At 40.2% G+C, this 15,490-nt stretch overlaps 1 protein-coding gene across 9 annotated transcripts; it reads left to right on the top strand.

Moving 5' to 3' along the window:
- The first annotated feature begins 65 nt into the window (after window positions 1–65).
- AMPdeam (AMP deaminase) lies at window positions 66–15,191 on the top strand. Of its 9 annotated transcripts, none has more exons than NM_001298305.1 (11): window positions 7,834–8,080; window positions 8,175–8,319; window positions 10,783–11,117; window positions 11,726–11,761; window positions 12,910–13,028; window positions 13,092–13,186; window positions 13,259–13,715; window positions 13,776–14,230; window positions 14,298–14,592; window positions 14,654–14,764; window positions 14,832–15,183. In NM_001298305.1, exons 1-11 carry the CDS (start codon window positions 7,948–7,950, stop codon window positions 15,009–15,011), a joined length of 2,361 nt encoding a protein of 786 aa, NP_001285234.1. In that variant the 5' UTR covers window positions 7,834–7,947; the 3' UTR covers window positions 15,012–15,183. The 9 variants fall into 9 exon arrangements, with proteins under 9 accessions (NP_727739.3, NP_001245659.1, NP_001285233.1 ...); NM_001201659.1 differs by having other exon boundaries at window positions 12,901–13,028; NM_167384.3 differs by lacking the exons at window positions 7,834–8,080; window positions 11,726–11,761 and adding an exon at window positions 66–580.
- Window positions 15,192–15,490: the final 299 nt, after the last annotated feature.

The raw sequence follows: 15,490 nt of genomic DNA, 5'->3' as shown, positions 1-15,490 counted from the left end.
TTACGCTGTAACATTTGCAAGCTCAATCGCTCGTGCTCTGGTCACACTGCGAGCTGGCTCACAAATTTTAGTCGCAAAAAAAAATTCGCACTGAACAGAAGTTATTCGCCAATTTAATTACAATCGCACACGAAATAGCAGTATTATTGTTCTTACCACCGTTTGTTGTGGTTGTTGTTTGCATTTTATTCTTTTTTTTTATAGTGTTTTACCATCGAGTGTGCGTAAGAGTATCAAAAAAAAAAACAAAAAACTTATACAGATAGCGCGATAGGCAATTAGTTTGTGGAGTGCAAAACTCGAAAGTTTCTGCGCGTATTTAGCCTGCGTTTTCGAGTCGCAACATCTGCGTGGATCCATCCGGAAGGTTCCGCAGGCTCCGAAAGAGGCTCGTTTTCGAATTCCAGCCGTAGTTGGAATCGAACCCGGTACAAAGGACATCGCAAGCGCCGGGCTATGCAGAGCTACGCGGACGCACTGAGTGCCAAGGGCTATCGCAGCTTCGGATTCGATACGGACATGGAGATGGACATGGACATGGGCTGCACTACGATGCGGCGCATCGAGAAGCGCAAAGGCGGTAAGTGTCTCACTGTGGGCGTGGTTGTTTAGGTGTAGAGGGGGGGGGGGGGGGTGTTGGTTGCAAGCAAGATGATCGAATTTGTAAATGTCGTGCAACAATTTTTGAGTAACTTCCCTTTTCTACTTTTAGTTGGTTTATCTTGAAATTGATCTAAAATTACACTAGTTAAAAGCATATTTAGTTCAAATTATTGTAGTTTAAATTGCAATAGCAATATCTTCGAACAATGGAGCATTTGTTCGTCAATATATATTGCCAACTCATCTGCATATTTATTGCATTTTGTGTGCAATTTAATTTGTGGCATGCAGTGTACATTTAAATTGCATACTGCACTATTGCGAAGCCAAAACAATTTGATTGGTTTCAAAAGAAACCAATTTTCGCCGTTCTCATTTTGCATTTATTTTGCATTACAAATGATTAACGAAAACAGTGGCGTAGTGGCAGTCATGTTTTTAGCGGTTATGTTGTATTTTAGTTTCGCTTTTGTGTTTTTAAAAATACGCGCTAATTTCTAAAATAATGATGATTGCATTTATTGTGTAGTTGAACTGTGTTCCTCGTACGTGAATGTTTACAGGTTACAGGGTGCATTTAGATGAGGGACAGCTTCTGACCCCCGACCACGCCCCTTTTCCATTGCGCCCCTGCGAACGTGTGTGTGAAATGTATGCCTATGTGTGTGTGTGTGTGTGTGTGTGTCGGATGCATTGACTTTTGCGCCTTCGTTTACCTCGTTTACTGGTCATCGCCGTGAAATATTTCCACTTCCATGTCCAAAGAAACTCACTCTCACCCACACACAGCGTGCATGCGTGTGTGTGTGTGTGTGTGTGTGTGTGTGTGTGTGAGTCAGTGTGTGTGTGTGTGTGTTCGCAGTGACATGCAATTATTTTAATCAGTCGGCAAGAAAAAGGCGTGCTGGTAACTGTGCATAAATTATCTGGCTAAAGTACACTATGCATACTATAGTTTGTCCATTGATGGCGATGATAATGCTGATGATAATGATAATGTCCATGTGGATGATGATGGGGTGTTCCTTTTGACGACGAATCCCTTTTGCTGTTTTTCAATTATCTTTGTCTTTCTTTTCCATTGCACAGAGTTGCATGTCAAGCTGTACGTGTGTGTGTGTGTGTGTGTTGCGTGCGTGTATGTGTGTGTGTTGGTTGGTGGTCCACCGCTGACGTCATTCTAGTTTCGATTTTCCGCATTCTGTTGGATCAAAATGTTCTCGGCCAAGAAAAGTTGGTAATAAATCTTAGTAAATTGCAAGAAACATTGGTTCTCCATATAAATCTCATTCATTCTATCTTTTGATTATTGCGATTACTCTTTTTTCTTGCAGTGCAGTTAAGTTTTATCGCCGCAATAAGGGTATTTAAGTAAGCAAAAGCATCTCGGATTTTAACCTAAATATTCCAAGTAAAAATTCTAATCAAATTGATGCAAAAACTCCTTCACTTTTCACTCATATTATTCAATATTCCTCAAGCAAACCTTATTTATCTCACATTCTCGTGTCTTAACTTGAGTTTTTTTTCCCAGTTTCCATGTTTGCATACCTTTTTATTGTTTCCATACAGTGTAAGTGCTGCATTTTACTTACTTTCCGCTTGTTCGGTTCGCATTTTTTGCGTTTTTGTTGATGCAGCAAACAAACGCAATGGGCAAAACCAACGGCAAATACGAAGCCATTTAGAAAATTGGTTAAACATGAGGCGAGCTCATGCGACGGCAGAGCGACAGACAGACACATTTATATTTATGGGCCAGACTGTATGTGGGCCAATTAGCCGCTTCTATTTGCACTGACTCATCGCAGCGAATTGGAGGTGATGATCCACTCGAAACCCACCAGGGAAAAAATAACAGCCCAAGACCCTGAAACCCAACTCCGTTTGAATTGTGCAGTCCAACGCCTTTAATCTAATCTAGTGCATGGCATGAAGGGTTTATTGTTTGTCCAGCTAAATTTATGGATGCCCCGAACACCACGTGGCCATTCGGTGGGCAGAAATTGGTATTCTTTCAAACTCAAATGGCAAGGTATTTATTAAAAATAAAACACGTGCATATATCACAAAACTCAGATGATCATAACTAATAATCTGCATAATATAAACGATAATAGCTTTAATGCTATTATAGAAAACAGCAAATTCTTTTATTTTTTCCACTTCTCTACGTTTCCTCTTCTTGTTTATGTTCCCTTATCAGCAACTCAGATATGCCAGCTACTTTTGCACAGTAAAAAATAATAATCTTATTGCAAGTTTATTCATACTTGATTCAAACCTATTTGTAACTACTCACATATCAAATCGCAGCGACCCAATTTTGTATTCCATTGAATCATTGATATACGATAGTGATAGAAATATGAAATAAAATTGTACGCGGAATTACTTCTCTTATCGGTCTATATAAATACACTTGGTGAATAACAACAACCAAAATTTGAGTGCTATTCGCATTCAAACACACAGATGTATGCATATACATACATATGTACATATGTATGTACATAAGAACGTGCGCGTTCATAATTCGTGGGAATCGGTACCGGGTTTATTATCTACTATCTGCCCATCTAGTGCTCATATCCCATTCTAATACTTATATCATCATCCACTCAATTAGGGCAGTCATTGTGTGTACTGTGTTATGTTCAATCAACGCGGAAAACTAAGGAACCGAATGGCAAAAGTCTCGATCCATTCACATAATTACAACTTAAGCTACAATGTACCTTAGTGGGGCTCTAAAATGTGATTTTAACAACAAGAAAGCACATTCAATAAACATATTATTAATAATTTAACTTATCCTTTGTTTCAAATCAAGATCACCTGGTTGTATATTGTTAGCCAGCACTGTGCCCACGGCAGCTGGCTTCTGTCCATCGTAGGCCAGGGTCAGGGTTTTCCAATTAGAAACAAATAATAATAATAACAAAAAAGGCGAGCGGCAAATAGAAAACAATACTGCATTTCCCACCCCTTTGGATACAATCATATATATGTATATGTACATATGTACCTGTATCGTTCTAAGCCCCTAAATGATTTATTTGTGACAAAACAAATGCCGACTCTCTTGGCTTTTCTTACGCTCAGCCTTCTCTTTTCCGACTGGCTTTTCTCTTACTTTTCCGACGGCGGAAATCAAGACTAAATGCAGATAGTCATGCCAAATAAAACTGTTTATTATAACATATACGTGTGGCAGATTTTCCAATCAAACCGACCAAAACTGAGTGGAAAATCAGAATCAGTTGTCGGCGCGAAGTCGAATCGAACGGAAAGTCGAAAGTAAAGCCGCGGCTAAAGTCGTTCTTTTGCCGACTTTTCCTGGCTGCCATTACGCAAGTCACGGCCATATTTTCATGTGAAAATCAATAGTGGCCATCTCAGCGGGCACTTTGCCCAAGAAAAATTTAAAAAAAAACACGAAAATCCCGAACGCAGCAATTAATAAGTTCGCAATTCGGTCAATAAACACAAAACAAAGAGCGTTGCCAAAAATATAACGAGATAAAATGAAATGAGCTTAAGCACAATCGAATAATAAATTGAAACGTACAACAGATAAACAAACGCATATATGCACGTCTATAAGAATGCCCATCTTTCAATATATACATATGAATATATATATCTATATATACATAAACATATATATTTGCATAGTATATGTATGAATGTTTGCATATCGCACACTCGGCAAATAAGGCAAATGAACTGACAATGACTTGCAGACATGGCGAAAAGCGCACAATACCACCAGGTTGAACAAACCAATTGGCCTATGAAGCTATCAAAGAAAAAAGAAAAAAAGCTGAAAAAACTTCACATGGGTTATTAACAACCCACCGCTAACCACCGATACCGATACTCCATTGCCAATTCCAATTCCAATTCCAATTTTGGCTCCCATCTGGGGGCTATTGATAAGCCACTTCTGACAGGGCGTTAAACAAATCGAGCCGAGCCCTCCTAATAGAGGAAAGTTACCAGACTAGAATACGGAATAGCAAACTACGAATTTGAAGTGGTGTGTCAAGGAGGCAGCCTTATCGTACTTATCACTTGTCGATCGATTCGATCGAAACATCGCCAAAATGGATCATTAATTTGGTGGTCTACAAGTATTATGCAGAAATTATGTATTTGACAATGATAAATGAGCATATAGGTGGTTTCAAGTTGAGAAATAACCAATTCCATAATCAATTTAAAGAGTGGCACAGTATAATGCATTTTTGACCAATAAGGTCCGCCTTTTGGCCAAATTATTTATACAAATTTACCTAAAATGATGTATCGTACCTCGCTGAGTTTGAAAAGTAGTTTTTCATTTAGTATTTCAATATAAAAATTCTAAATTGTTGCCATTTTCGCAAATTTTGGGTTACAAAAATGGTAAAATTTTGAATTTGGGTATAAAAATAATCCATTTTTTGACCAAAACTTGAAAATTAGTGCTCCAAATATGGAATGTCATATATCGTTGAGTTCGTAATTAAATTTCCAATCAAACTGTATTTAAAAGTTAGAATTCCATTTTTTTGCAATTTTTTGCAAATTTTGATGATGGTACCCCTTACAAAAAATGCAAAAATTTACGAAAAAATTTTTTTTCCAAAATTCGTCAAAAAGTGATAGAATTAGTTAGCATTGGTAATTAGCTGCTCAAAACAGGTATTCTTTTATCTATATGACCATTTTTACCAAAGTTATGACGAAAATTCGGTTTGTAAATATCAAATTTTTGGTAAAAGTCGTTTTTCCGAATTTCAATAAATGGAAAAACTGTTAGTCCTTTAAATCACATGCCCATTCTTAGCTAATCAGAAGAGGTTAAAGTTAGAGACGATGCCATATTGTTAATCGTCTAATTTGTACATATGTATATATCTATTTTTTTTACTGGGTTCGAAGAGCTTTGATCTTGAAAACCCCCTTTGGCGTTCCACCCATTCGGCGTGGCTATATGCAGTTTGTTTATCCAAAATATTGTTTATAATTAGCAAACATTGTGGGCTTTCCGAGCTTTGTGCCGCAGCCGTGTTTGCTAGTGACTAGAAAGCTCCCTACCAACTTTACCCGATATATAAACTTTGGATCCGCTGGGATCGGGAGAGGTGTGAAACTATATAAAGAGTGAGAGAGGAGAGAAAGCAGAGGAAAATACTGAGGCGTAGACAAAGAAAAAAGCGAAAGACAGACGCGTAGGAGATGCGCGAATTGCGTCGAACGGAATTCAAACTAAATTAAGTGCAGTCGATCGCGGGCGGTATATATATTCCACCGATCCGAACCGACAGTTGCCCAAAGACATTGCCCCAGAGCAGAATATCGAGCAGAGCGGCGACACCTGTCACCGGGGGAATTACATAAAAAACAAAACAAAAATAAAAAAAACACAAACACTCAAGATTTTCACAACACACAAATCAGTAAACATCGGAGAAAAATCGAAACAAATCAACACGAAACACTCATTTGGATTAGCCGTTAGCCAATATAGACCGTTCAGGATCCCAGGATCCAGGATCTCAATTGCCGAGATGTCGTACCGCGGAATGCTGAGCACCTCGGACGGTTCGCCCGTCGAGCTGCGCGTCCAGGATGTGGACTCCTTTGACGGATCGATGATGTCCCATGCGGCCACCAATGCGGCCGGTCCGCTGGGCAGCAAGGCCAGCGGCAAGTCCCTCAACGCCTGCACCTCCATGTCCATGCCCCAAAAGCCGAGTTCCCTAAGGGCGACATGTAAGTCGCCAGTTCCCCAGCCGCTGCCCATGTAAGTGAATGCATCGCGACGACACAAGCCACACGAGCCACACGAACCACCCAACCGCCACCCACTGACCTCGTGCACTGCGCGAAAACACAGCAGTCCAGTTGGTAGCAAAACGTATGGCCTTAAATCAATGAAGATGGGCTAACTTATTTCTTGCAAATCATCGCTTACCTATTACAATATTATACCAAGTTGAATGTTTCTTTGTACATCTCTTTCTTTCGATGTCTTTGTCTTTGTCTTTCTCTCTCTCTCTATTTTCTCTGCTGCAAAAAGAAAGCAAATGACATTCACTCTCCCACGCACACAGCAAAGCACTCTCACTCAAAACAAAAAAAAAACCTGTAGCAATAACTCACACGGTTCGCTACACTCGAAGAAATGCCTTGTGTGGATGCAGATATGATCTTTGGTTACAAGCTGTATTTAAGAACTTCTTAACTTGTTAACAATGCTTGTTTTATTAAGCAAATATTGCCCACAAGCCGCATCAGTTGCCTGAAAATTGTTTAATTCATTTATTATTGTATGTACCACTGCATTGTTTCAGTGTAGCGCTAATCCTCTGTCGCTGCGCTGCCAATCAGTCGCAACATCTCTTGAGTCGCACTAACCCATATAGAAATATAGGAAAGTTATAATACCCTGTAAAGTGGTATAGCACTTGGGTTTCTTAAGATACATACTTCAAAATATACAAAAATAAAATGATAATAAATCAGTTTAGATTGCGTCAATCAAGTTTCTGCGAATATATCCCGGTGCCTTGTGGAATAATAAGCTTTTTAGTTAAGATAATTAGCCCACTTAAATATGATTCTTTGCGGCGGGTTTATTCCTTTGATGATAGGAGATTATTGTTGTTTTTGTGACCTTGAAGTGTATTCCAACTTCGGATCGTTTTAATCAGTCTCCTCATCTAGTTTGTTGTGTTTTGAGTGCGTGTTTTGATTTTGCCAGTATTTTTGCTATCTCCGCTAATCCCTCTCTCCTCCATTTCCGTCTCTTTCGTGCTGTTTTACACTGCAAAAAAAATATAAAAGAACAATTAAAATAAATAATATTAGCTATTATAATCTATATTTGAATTATTACCAAACATCCAAGTGATCTATTCAAATGATCTTGAATATCAGTTAGTTCGGATTAATAATTTCACAGTGAATCTAAGCTTATATGTAAATATTTTTCAGTGCCCTTCTTTTTTGTAAAACTTTGTTGTTCGCCCAATTTGTAGTCGCCAATCAATTCCGTGTGGTTGTTTTCTTGGAAGTCAATGTTTTAGTTCGTTTAATTTTATTTTTTTTATTATTTATTTGTGCCTCCAAAGATGATGCGCCTCTGCTGCAGTCGCAGTCGCAGTCTCAGTCGCTGTCGCTGTCGACGTCGGTAGATCTCGGCCTGGAATTCTCCGATCTTCGACGTTTTCCAATTTCATTCAGGCGACAACTCTCGAACAAGTTACTTCACAACACAACCTTGTCTACGATCCTCCGATTTCCCGGGTTTTCTCTGCATTTTCTGTACACTTTTTCATTTTTTTTTTTGCCATGAACTTCAATCGCATGGATACCGCCCATCGGTTGCGCGTCGATGTTCGACTTTATGGGGGATCGATGGGAAATCAGCTAAATGACAAAGGCACCGCCTCCTCCACGCCCACCATTTCATCGGACGATCTCAGTAGGTGTTTTGCACCACAATGGGATCTATAACTTAATAACTTTACCTGTTTAATTTGAATCCCTATAAATATGATTGTTTTCTAATTTCTTAGGTGATCTCGCCGATTCACCGGTGGATGAGAAGGCCGAAGCTGATGTGGAGGTGACCAACGAGATCTCGGCGCCCTATGAAGTGCCCCAATTTCCCATTGAACAGATCGAGAAGAAGCTGCAAATCCAGCGCCATCTCAATGAAAAGTGAGTGTTAGAAACCAATATACATATATCATAAAGATGCTCCCATAATGATTAAAATTAAATGGTAATTTAGCTTTGAGAGATTATACTTTTAAATTGTTGGATTTTGAGAAAGACCTGATTATTTTTCACTTATCAGCAAAACTTTAGTGATTTGCTATTGGAAACTGTAACATATTACAGTTTAATCAGTTATTAATAGGACTTACAACCTGTCTTACGTGCTACATTTAATAAAATATAATACGTTTTAGAGAAGCTCTACACTTTCAAAATGTAAGTTTCACACAATATATAGAAAAGCAAACTTTCATTTTTAAAATAACAAACGACAGTTGAAGTTTACTATGTACTTTTTGTTTGTAAATATATCTTCATAATTTACATAGATATATATATAGATTAAATTATATGTCTTCAAATCCCCATTATTCGGTTATAGTAATCAGATCCAAACCTAAATCGGTTCTGCTTCGCTTTAGATTTGTTTACTTTACATGCAAAGCAGACAAAAAACACGGCGAGTTCACAGATCTCGTGATTGAGTCCTTATCAGCTTTTCTATATTAAGGTTAGATTTTTTTCAAGGCTAAAATCTCTATTAAACAAACAAAGAAATTTTAAAGAGGACAAAAATAAAAACAAATCTTATCTGGGAAACATATGAAAATATGTTTTTACATCTCAAAATAAATGATAATATTTTCTTTGAATATTTTGTAATTCGAACATATCTTAGGATCTTACATCTCATAATAGATGGAAATATATTTTTTTTATATTTGAACATATTCTTAGGATTTGCACGCATTTCAGTCTGCTTGGCTCTCAATCATGAGCAGTTTCTATAGCCCCGTAATGAGGCAGCCACAAAATGTGTAGGCGTTGCAATTATCAGTCTGCCAGGTGGGCGGTGAATGTATGTATGTAGATTCCCGGGCGTAATCCAAAGTGGGTTTATGTCTGCCGCCAGAGTCCGGATCTCGGTTGCTGTTTGGATTTTCATTTTTGGCCGGGGAAAGTGTGGACCGATGCAGAACACGTTTTGATTTTGAATGGAAGTGCATTAGACAGACAGCCATGACGGAGGTGATGGACTTTCGCCCAAGCCGCCTAAAATCGAGCCGGTAGTGGTGGTTATGGTGGTGGTGCTAGGGCTTATGGCGTAATGAACCACCACCACCACCATCAGCACCGCCGCCAGGAGAACCACTGCAAGCGACGGTTGAGTTCTGGCGCGGATGCCGTCACTTTCAGTACGCTCCGATCCAATAAACGGGCAGCTCAACGTCGCGAAACGCGGCCCAAAGTTACCCACCTGGCACTACACTGTACTACACTACCTGTGCGACCTCCGCTGACATTGAGCCCGCCTAATAGGCAAAACCAGCCATCGAACTGCCATCTAGCCCATCTATAGCCACCCACTGTCCCACTAAAATTCACCAACCATTGTTGTTCGTGTCGCACGCCAGGCGTCGCTCAAAAAAAAAATAATAAAATAAAAAAAAAAGTGGCAAAGAAGCCAAGAAGCGGCGTTGGCAAAAACTTTCCAACTCGCACGGACACTTCAAGTTTTTTTTTTTTTTTTTTGGCATAAACTTAGAATTCCGACAGGTTTCGCACGCCAGTTAACAAAAGCAAAAGGGGAAATCCCCAAGTGACGGGTTTTTATATACATATATATACAAATGTTGCAGAAGACTTGACAATTTTGGAGTGGCATTATCTGCCAATCTAGTGATATTGCAACTAAGTCTTAGTTTTAAGTTCTAGAGAGTTGTTCTTAGAGTGTGTACCCTTTAAAGATTACACGCAGATATACTTTCTGAAGAGTTCAGTAATTATTTTTAAAGTAGCAGTTATCTTAGATATAAAGTTCAAGAGCTTATTCACCAGACAAAGGACAATCGAAGCATAGCAATTTAGCTTAGATACTGTGTTAAGGCACGCAATTTGTGGCAACTTTGAATTGGGTTTTTTTTTTTGGGTGTTGCAAGAGGTATCTTAAATAGCGTGCTGGATTGCAAATTAGCGACAATCGGTAGCTTTGCGTTGCCATAAATCAACTCACCAATCGATCATTACCCTATCTCCATCGCCATCAAAGTGAAGAGAGACCCGTGGCGAAGTGCTCCATTTGGCGGTGGTCACCAGTCCAGGCAGGATGTCCTTCGCGGATGATAGCTATAGCTTTGGTCGCTGCTACGAGTATCAGCCCGATGATTGCAAATGGTCAGCCTAGCAGGAGATCCCTTATATATTGCATATACGTAGTACCAAAGTTGTCAGTGACTAAATCCGTAACAGATTGTTGTAAGATCTAAAGAAATCTAAAGCGAGCTTTATGTCTCAAGGCTATTTTATCTCCTATTTACACTAGGAGGGTCAGTGATTAGTTAAATGCATTTGATTGTGTTTATTTAACCTTCATCATTTTGGTACTTGTCTCAATTATTTCAGGCAGGCTACAGGACCTAGACCAGTGGCCACAGCCGCCGTATTGGCCACAAACAGGGAATCATCCAGCAGCACCGAGGGCCGCGAGTCCGCCGTTACTATGGAGAGAAACGATGCGGACATTAACTTTCAACGGGTCTCAATTTCGGGTGAGGACACCAGTGGCGTACCGCTCGAGGATTTGGAGCGGGCCTCGACCCTGCTGATCGAGGCACTGCGCCTGCGTAGCCACTACATGGCCATGTCGGATCAATCGTTTCCCTCGACCACGGCTCGATTCCTCAAGACAGTGAAGCTCAAGGATCGCATCAACAATCTGCCCGTCAAGGAGGTGTCGGGTGAGTTCTTGTATTCCATCAATCCAATCCCGTATTCCCATAAGGAAGAGTGCAAAGCTATCTTCTGGTCTTCCCTTGTACAGTGGTATCTTCAACTTATGCATGGACTGGGTTGGTTTTGTGGTCTAAACTTAAACGCTACTTTGGTGTATTTAATTCGCTGTATTTTATAAAATCGACCCAGCCCATCGCAAATTTGTAAATATGTATGAAATAATGTGCAATAATGTACAATTGCCCCTAAGTGTTGTGATGCACCCAATTATGAATATTATTAATATATGGCAATTAATTCACTTGCGAGTGAATAATGTATAATACAAGTTCGTATTAGCGGGTGTTTTGTGTGAACTGTACTTGCCGGCGTTGCCAACTCATTTAATTGCAGAGGTTAGCTCGTGTGTCCGTCTCTTTCTCGCCTCCGCCTTAGCCGCCTCGCTCCGTTTCGTTTTCATGTCCTCCGTTTTTTTATTTAGAGCCTTTAACGAGCAACTGTGTACATACTGTGTATATGTTTGAGCCTTTTTAGCCCCCTTTTTTTATTTCAATTTGTTGATTTATTATCGACTATTTATTTCTCTTCTCGTATTTTTCATTATTTCTTATAGACATCATTCGCAAAATGAGTGTAGCGAACATACAAGGTAATTCGTGTGCACACCCGATTTTCCTGCCTTCCCGCTTTCCGCCTATCCAACTATTCCACCACGATCAACAAGAACAACTCCTCCTTCTGTTTTTCTGCCTGAAATTTGATTTCCGTTGAGCACTGCTTTATCTTGTTTTGTGTTCTTAATGGTTACTTCACGCTCCTAACCTCAAAATAGAGATAGAAACGCTGCTTTCAACGCATAGAGTGTGGCCAGCTTTTGGTTATTCAGTGTGATTGTAATTAAAAAACAAATACATATGTTTTCTGAATGTGTTAATGACCAAGCTTAAATCTATAATAATAATTTATGTTACCTGTTCCCCAGTTCGCATAATAGTTTATAAGATTAATTGCTGCATCCGATTTGTACAATCGTGCAAAGGTTACTAAATTGGCCGTCCTAACCTTCAGTTGTCTGCCTCTCCCGCTGCATTAAACACAATGCTGGCCACACTAATCTCTAGCTATTTCGCCCGCTATAAAAACTACACTTTGCAGAATTGAACTTTCTGTCAAACACTCGCATGTACATATGTATTCATTGACCGTTTATTTTTTCACTTCCACTGTGTTTCTGCATATGTTACTTGCGTGTTCTATATATTTGCCACCACAAAAGAACAACAACAACACGCCCCAGCTAAAATCATAAACGATATAAAAGCTTAAACTCTCACCGTTCCTCACTTACTTTTTGGTCCTTTGAAAGGGAAAAGCCTTGTACAAAAGGAAAGACTCAACTACTCCACTTTGAAAGCTTTTGTAGCGCACGAGTGGAACTCAGATGTATTTTCTAGTATCCTGTTGTCCTTTAAATTAATAGGGATTAATTTAAGATATCAAATCGTAATTTAATTTTGCTTCAAAAACTAAAAAGAAAATTCGAAGCTAGAATATTTAAAAAGGTGTACTGATACTGTACGGAGGTCCACTCTAAAGCACGTCGTACACACCAAATACTTACTGACAATAACACTCGCACAAACACCTGAGTGTAGAGTGTTGTCTTTGCCACTAACTGTACCAATTACCATTGCTGCTGCGATCGCCTTAAAAACTAAAACAATTTCTATTTTTGAATTTGAATTTAACACAAACACACACGTCTCAACTTGCTTCGAAACTGTTAAGAATCTGCAGATGTCCATTTGAGACATTCGCCAATGAAGATTACGAATCCGTGGAACGTCGAGTTTCCCAATGACGAAGATTTCAAGATTAAGCCCCTCAACGGAGTGTTTCACATTTACGAGAATGATGTAAGTATCTAGCTAATACATAAGAATACCACGAATCCTTACACACTCATGATAATATTCCAGGACGAAAGCAGTGAGATCAAATACGAATATCCAGATATGAGCCAATTCGTAAACGACATGCAGGTCATGTGCAATATGATTGCCGATGGGCCATTGTAAGTATATTTTCAGCAATGTATCAAATCGATTAAGATATAGAAATAATGTCCAATGCTCGACTTTAATAGGAAATCCTTCTGCTATCGACGTCTCTGTTATCTGTCGTCCAAGTATCAGATGCACGTGCTCCTCAACGAGCTGCGTGAGCTGGCTGCCCAGAAGGCGGTGCCGCATCGCGATTTCTACAACACCCGCAAGGTGGACACCCACATCCATGCCGCATCGTGCATGAACCAAAAGCATCTGCTGCGCTTCATTAAAAAGACGCTGAAGAACAACGCCAACGAGGTGGTCACCGTCACCAATGGCCAGCAAATGACACTGGCCCAGGTGTTCCAGTCGATGAACCTGACCACCTACGACCTGACCGTCGACATGTTGGACGTCCATGCCGATCGCAACACGTTCCATCGCTTCGACAAGTTTAACTCCAAGTACAATCCCATCGGGGAGTCGCGGCTCAGGGAAGTCTTCCTGAAGACGGACAACTATCTGAATGGCAAATACTTTGCACAGATCATAAAGGTGGTTATCAATTCACAACTGAATACGATTATAAACTAATTCTTCCGTTTTTCTTGCCAGGAAGTGGCCTTCGATCTGGAGGAGTCCAAGTACCAGAACGCCGAGCTGCGTCTCTCCATCTATGGCAAGTCGCCGGATGAGTGGTACAAACTGGCCAAGTGGGCCATCGACAATGATGTGTACAGCTCGAACATTCGCTGGCTGATCCAGATACCCCGTCTCTTCGACATCTTCAAGTCGAACAAGATGATGAAGTCATTCCAGGAGATCTTGAACAACATATTCCTGCCGCTCTTCGAGGCGACAGCCCGACCCAGTAAGCATCCCGAGTTGCATCGCTTTCTGCAGTACGTGATCGGATTCGATTCGGTGGACGATGAGTCCAAGCCGGAGAATCCGCTCTTCGACAACGATGTGCCACGTCCGGAGGAGTGGACCTACGAGGAGAATCCGCCCTATGCCTACTATATCTACTATATGTACGCCAACATGACGGTGCTGAACAAGTTTAGACAGTGCGTAGAAGTATATTGATATGTATATATATCATTGATTAACCCACTGTTACCTTTGATACATCAGATCTCGCAATATGAACACCTTTGTGCTGCGGCCCCATTGCGGCGAGGCTGGACCCGTGCAGCATCTGGTTTGCGGCTTCCTCATGGCCGAGAACATCTCCCACGGCCTCCTGTTGCGCAAAGTGCCCGTGCTGCAGTATCTGTATTATCTGACCCAGATTGGCATCGCCATGTCGCCGCTGTCGAACAACTCCCTGTTCCTCAACTATCATCGCAATCCGCTGCCAGAGTATTTGGCCCGTGGCCTCATCATTTCCCTCTCCACGGATGATCCCTTGCAATTCCACTTCACCAAGGTGGGCTAGACAATATATGCTTTAATATTCAGCATTAAATTAACCCATGTCCGCTTTTCAGGAACCCCTCATGGAGGAGTACAGCATTGCGGCACAGGTGTGGAAGCTCAGCTCATGCGACATGTGCGAGCTGGCCAGGAACAGTGTGATGATGAGCGGATTCCCACATGCCGTGAGTTCCAAGCATGCTTTCTGCTTTATGTTCGGACAAATGATTCCAATTCCGATTTCATCCACAGATCAAACAGCAGTGGCTGGGACCCATCTATTACGAGGACGGTATCATGGGCAACGACATCACGCGCACCAATGTGCCAGAGATCCGTGTGGCCTATCGCTATGAGACACTGCTGGACGAGCTGTCCAACATCTTCAAGGTGAACCAGACGTGCTCCATTGCAGACATGAACGCCACATAGTCTGGTCCATGCGGTACATCTGCTCCATCGCGTTGTTGTGGCTTCCTATGCTAACTTAATGCAAATTACGCAGATATATACGCTAGTTATATACATAATTTAAATGTTTCTGTACTAACCAAAATGTAAACGCGGCAGACCAAAACCTTTAAATATACAAAACTTGTACACGAAACTTCCATTCATTCAACTTTTATTTAAAAATAATCATAAGGTAAATAATATATAAATATAAATAATAATATATTTCGAGCTATGGGATCTAAAATTGTAGTTTTGGCTAACCTTTTGGGTTCAAAAGTAAAAATAGTGGATATAAGTTAAAAACTCAAGAAGAGTAATATTAAAATTTCAATGTTTGAAATTTAGACCTCAAATATTTCAAAATCCCGACTTTAAATGGATTAAAATTATTGCAAGCTAAAAAAATAACTAAGTGGAATTGTAATTAAATTTACAATTTTAAATAATAACGTTGC

This window comes from Drosophila melanogaster, chromosome X (assembly GCF_000001215.4).
Source record: "Drosophila melanogaster chromosome X".
NCBI lineage: Eukaryota > Metazoa > Arthropoda > Insecta > Diptera > Drosophilidae > Drosophila > Drosophila melanogaster.
Note: the sequence above shows the minus strand (reverse complement) of the source record. Positions and strands in the feature narration are given on the sequence as shown.

What these genes read in the sequence shown, in the direction of transcription:
- AMPdeam (NM_001298304.1), top strand. Translation starts at nt 6,162, where the DNA reads ATGTCGTACCGCGGAATGCTGAGCACCTCGGACGGTTCGCCCGTCGAG. An exon ending in GAGTTCCCTAAGGGCGACAT is followed by an intron (nt 6,367 to 8,174) that starts GTAAGTCGCCAG and finishes CTAATTTCTTAG; the next exon opens with GTGATCTCGCCGATTCACCG. An exon ending in CAGCGCCATCTCAATGAAAA is followed by an intron (nt 8,320 to 10,782) that starts GTGAGTGTTAGA and finishes CAATTATTTCAG; the next exon opens with GCAGGCTACAGGACCTAGAC.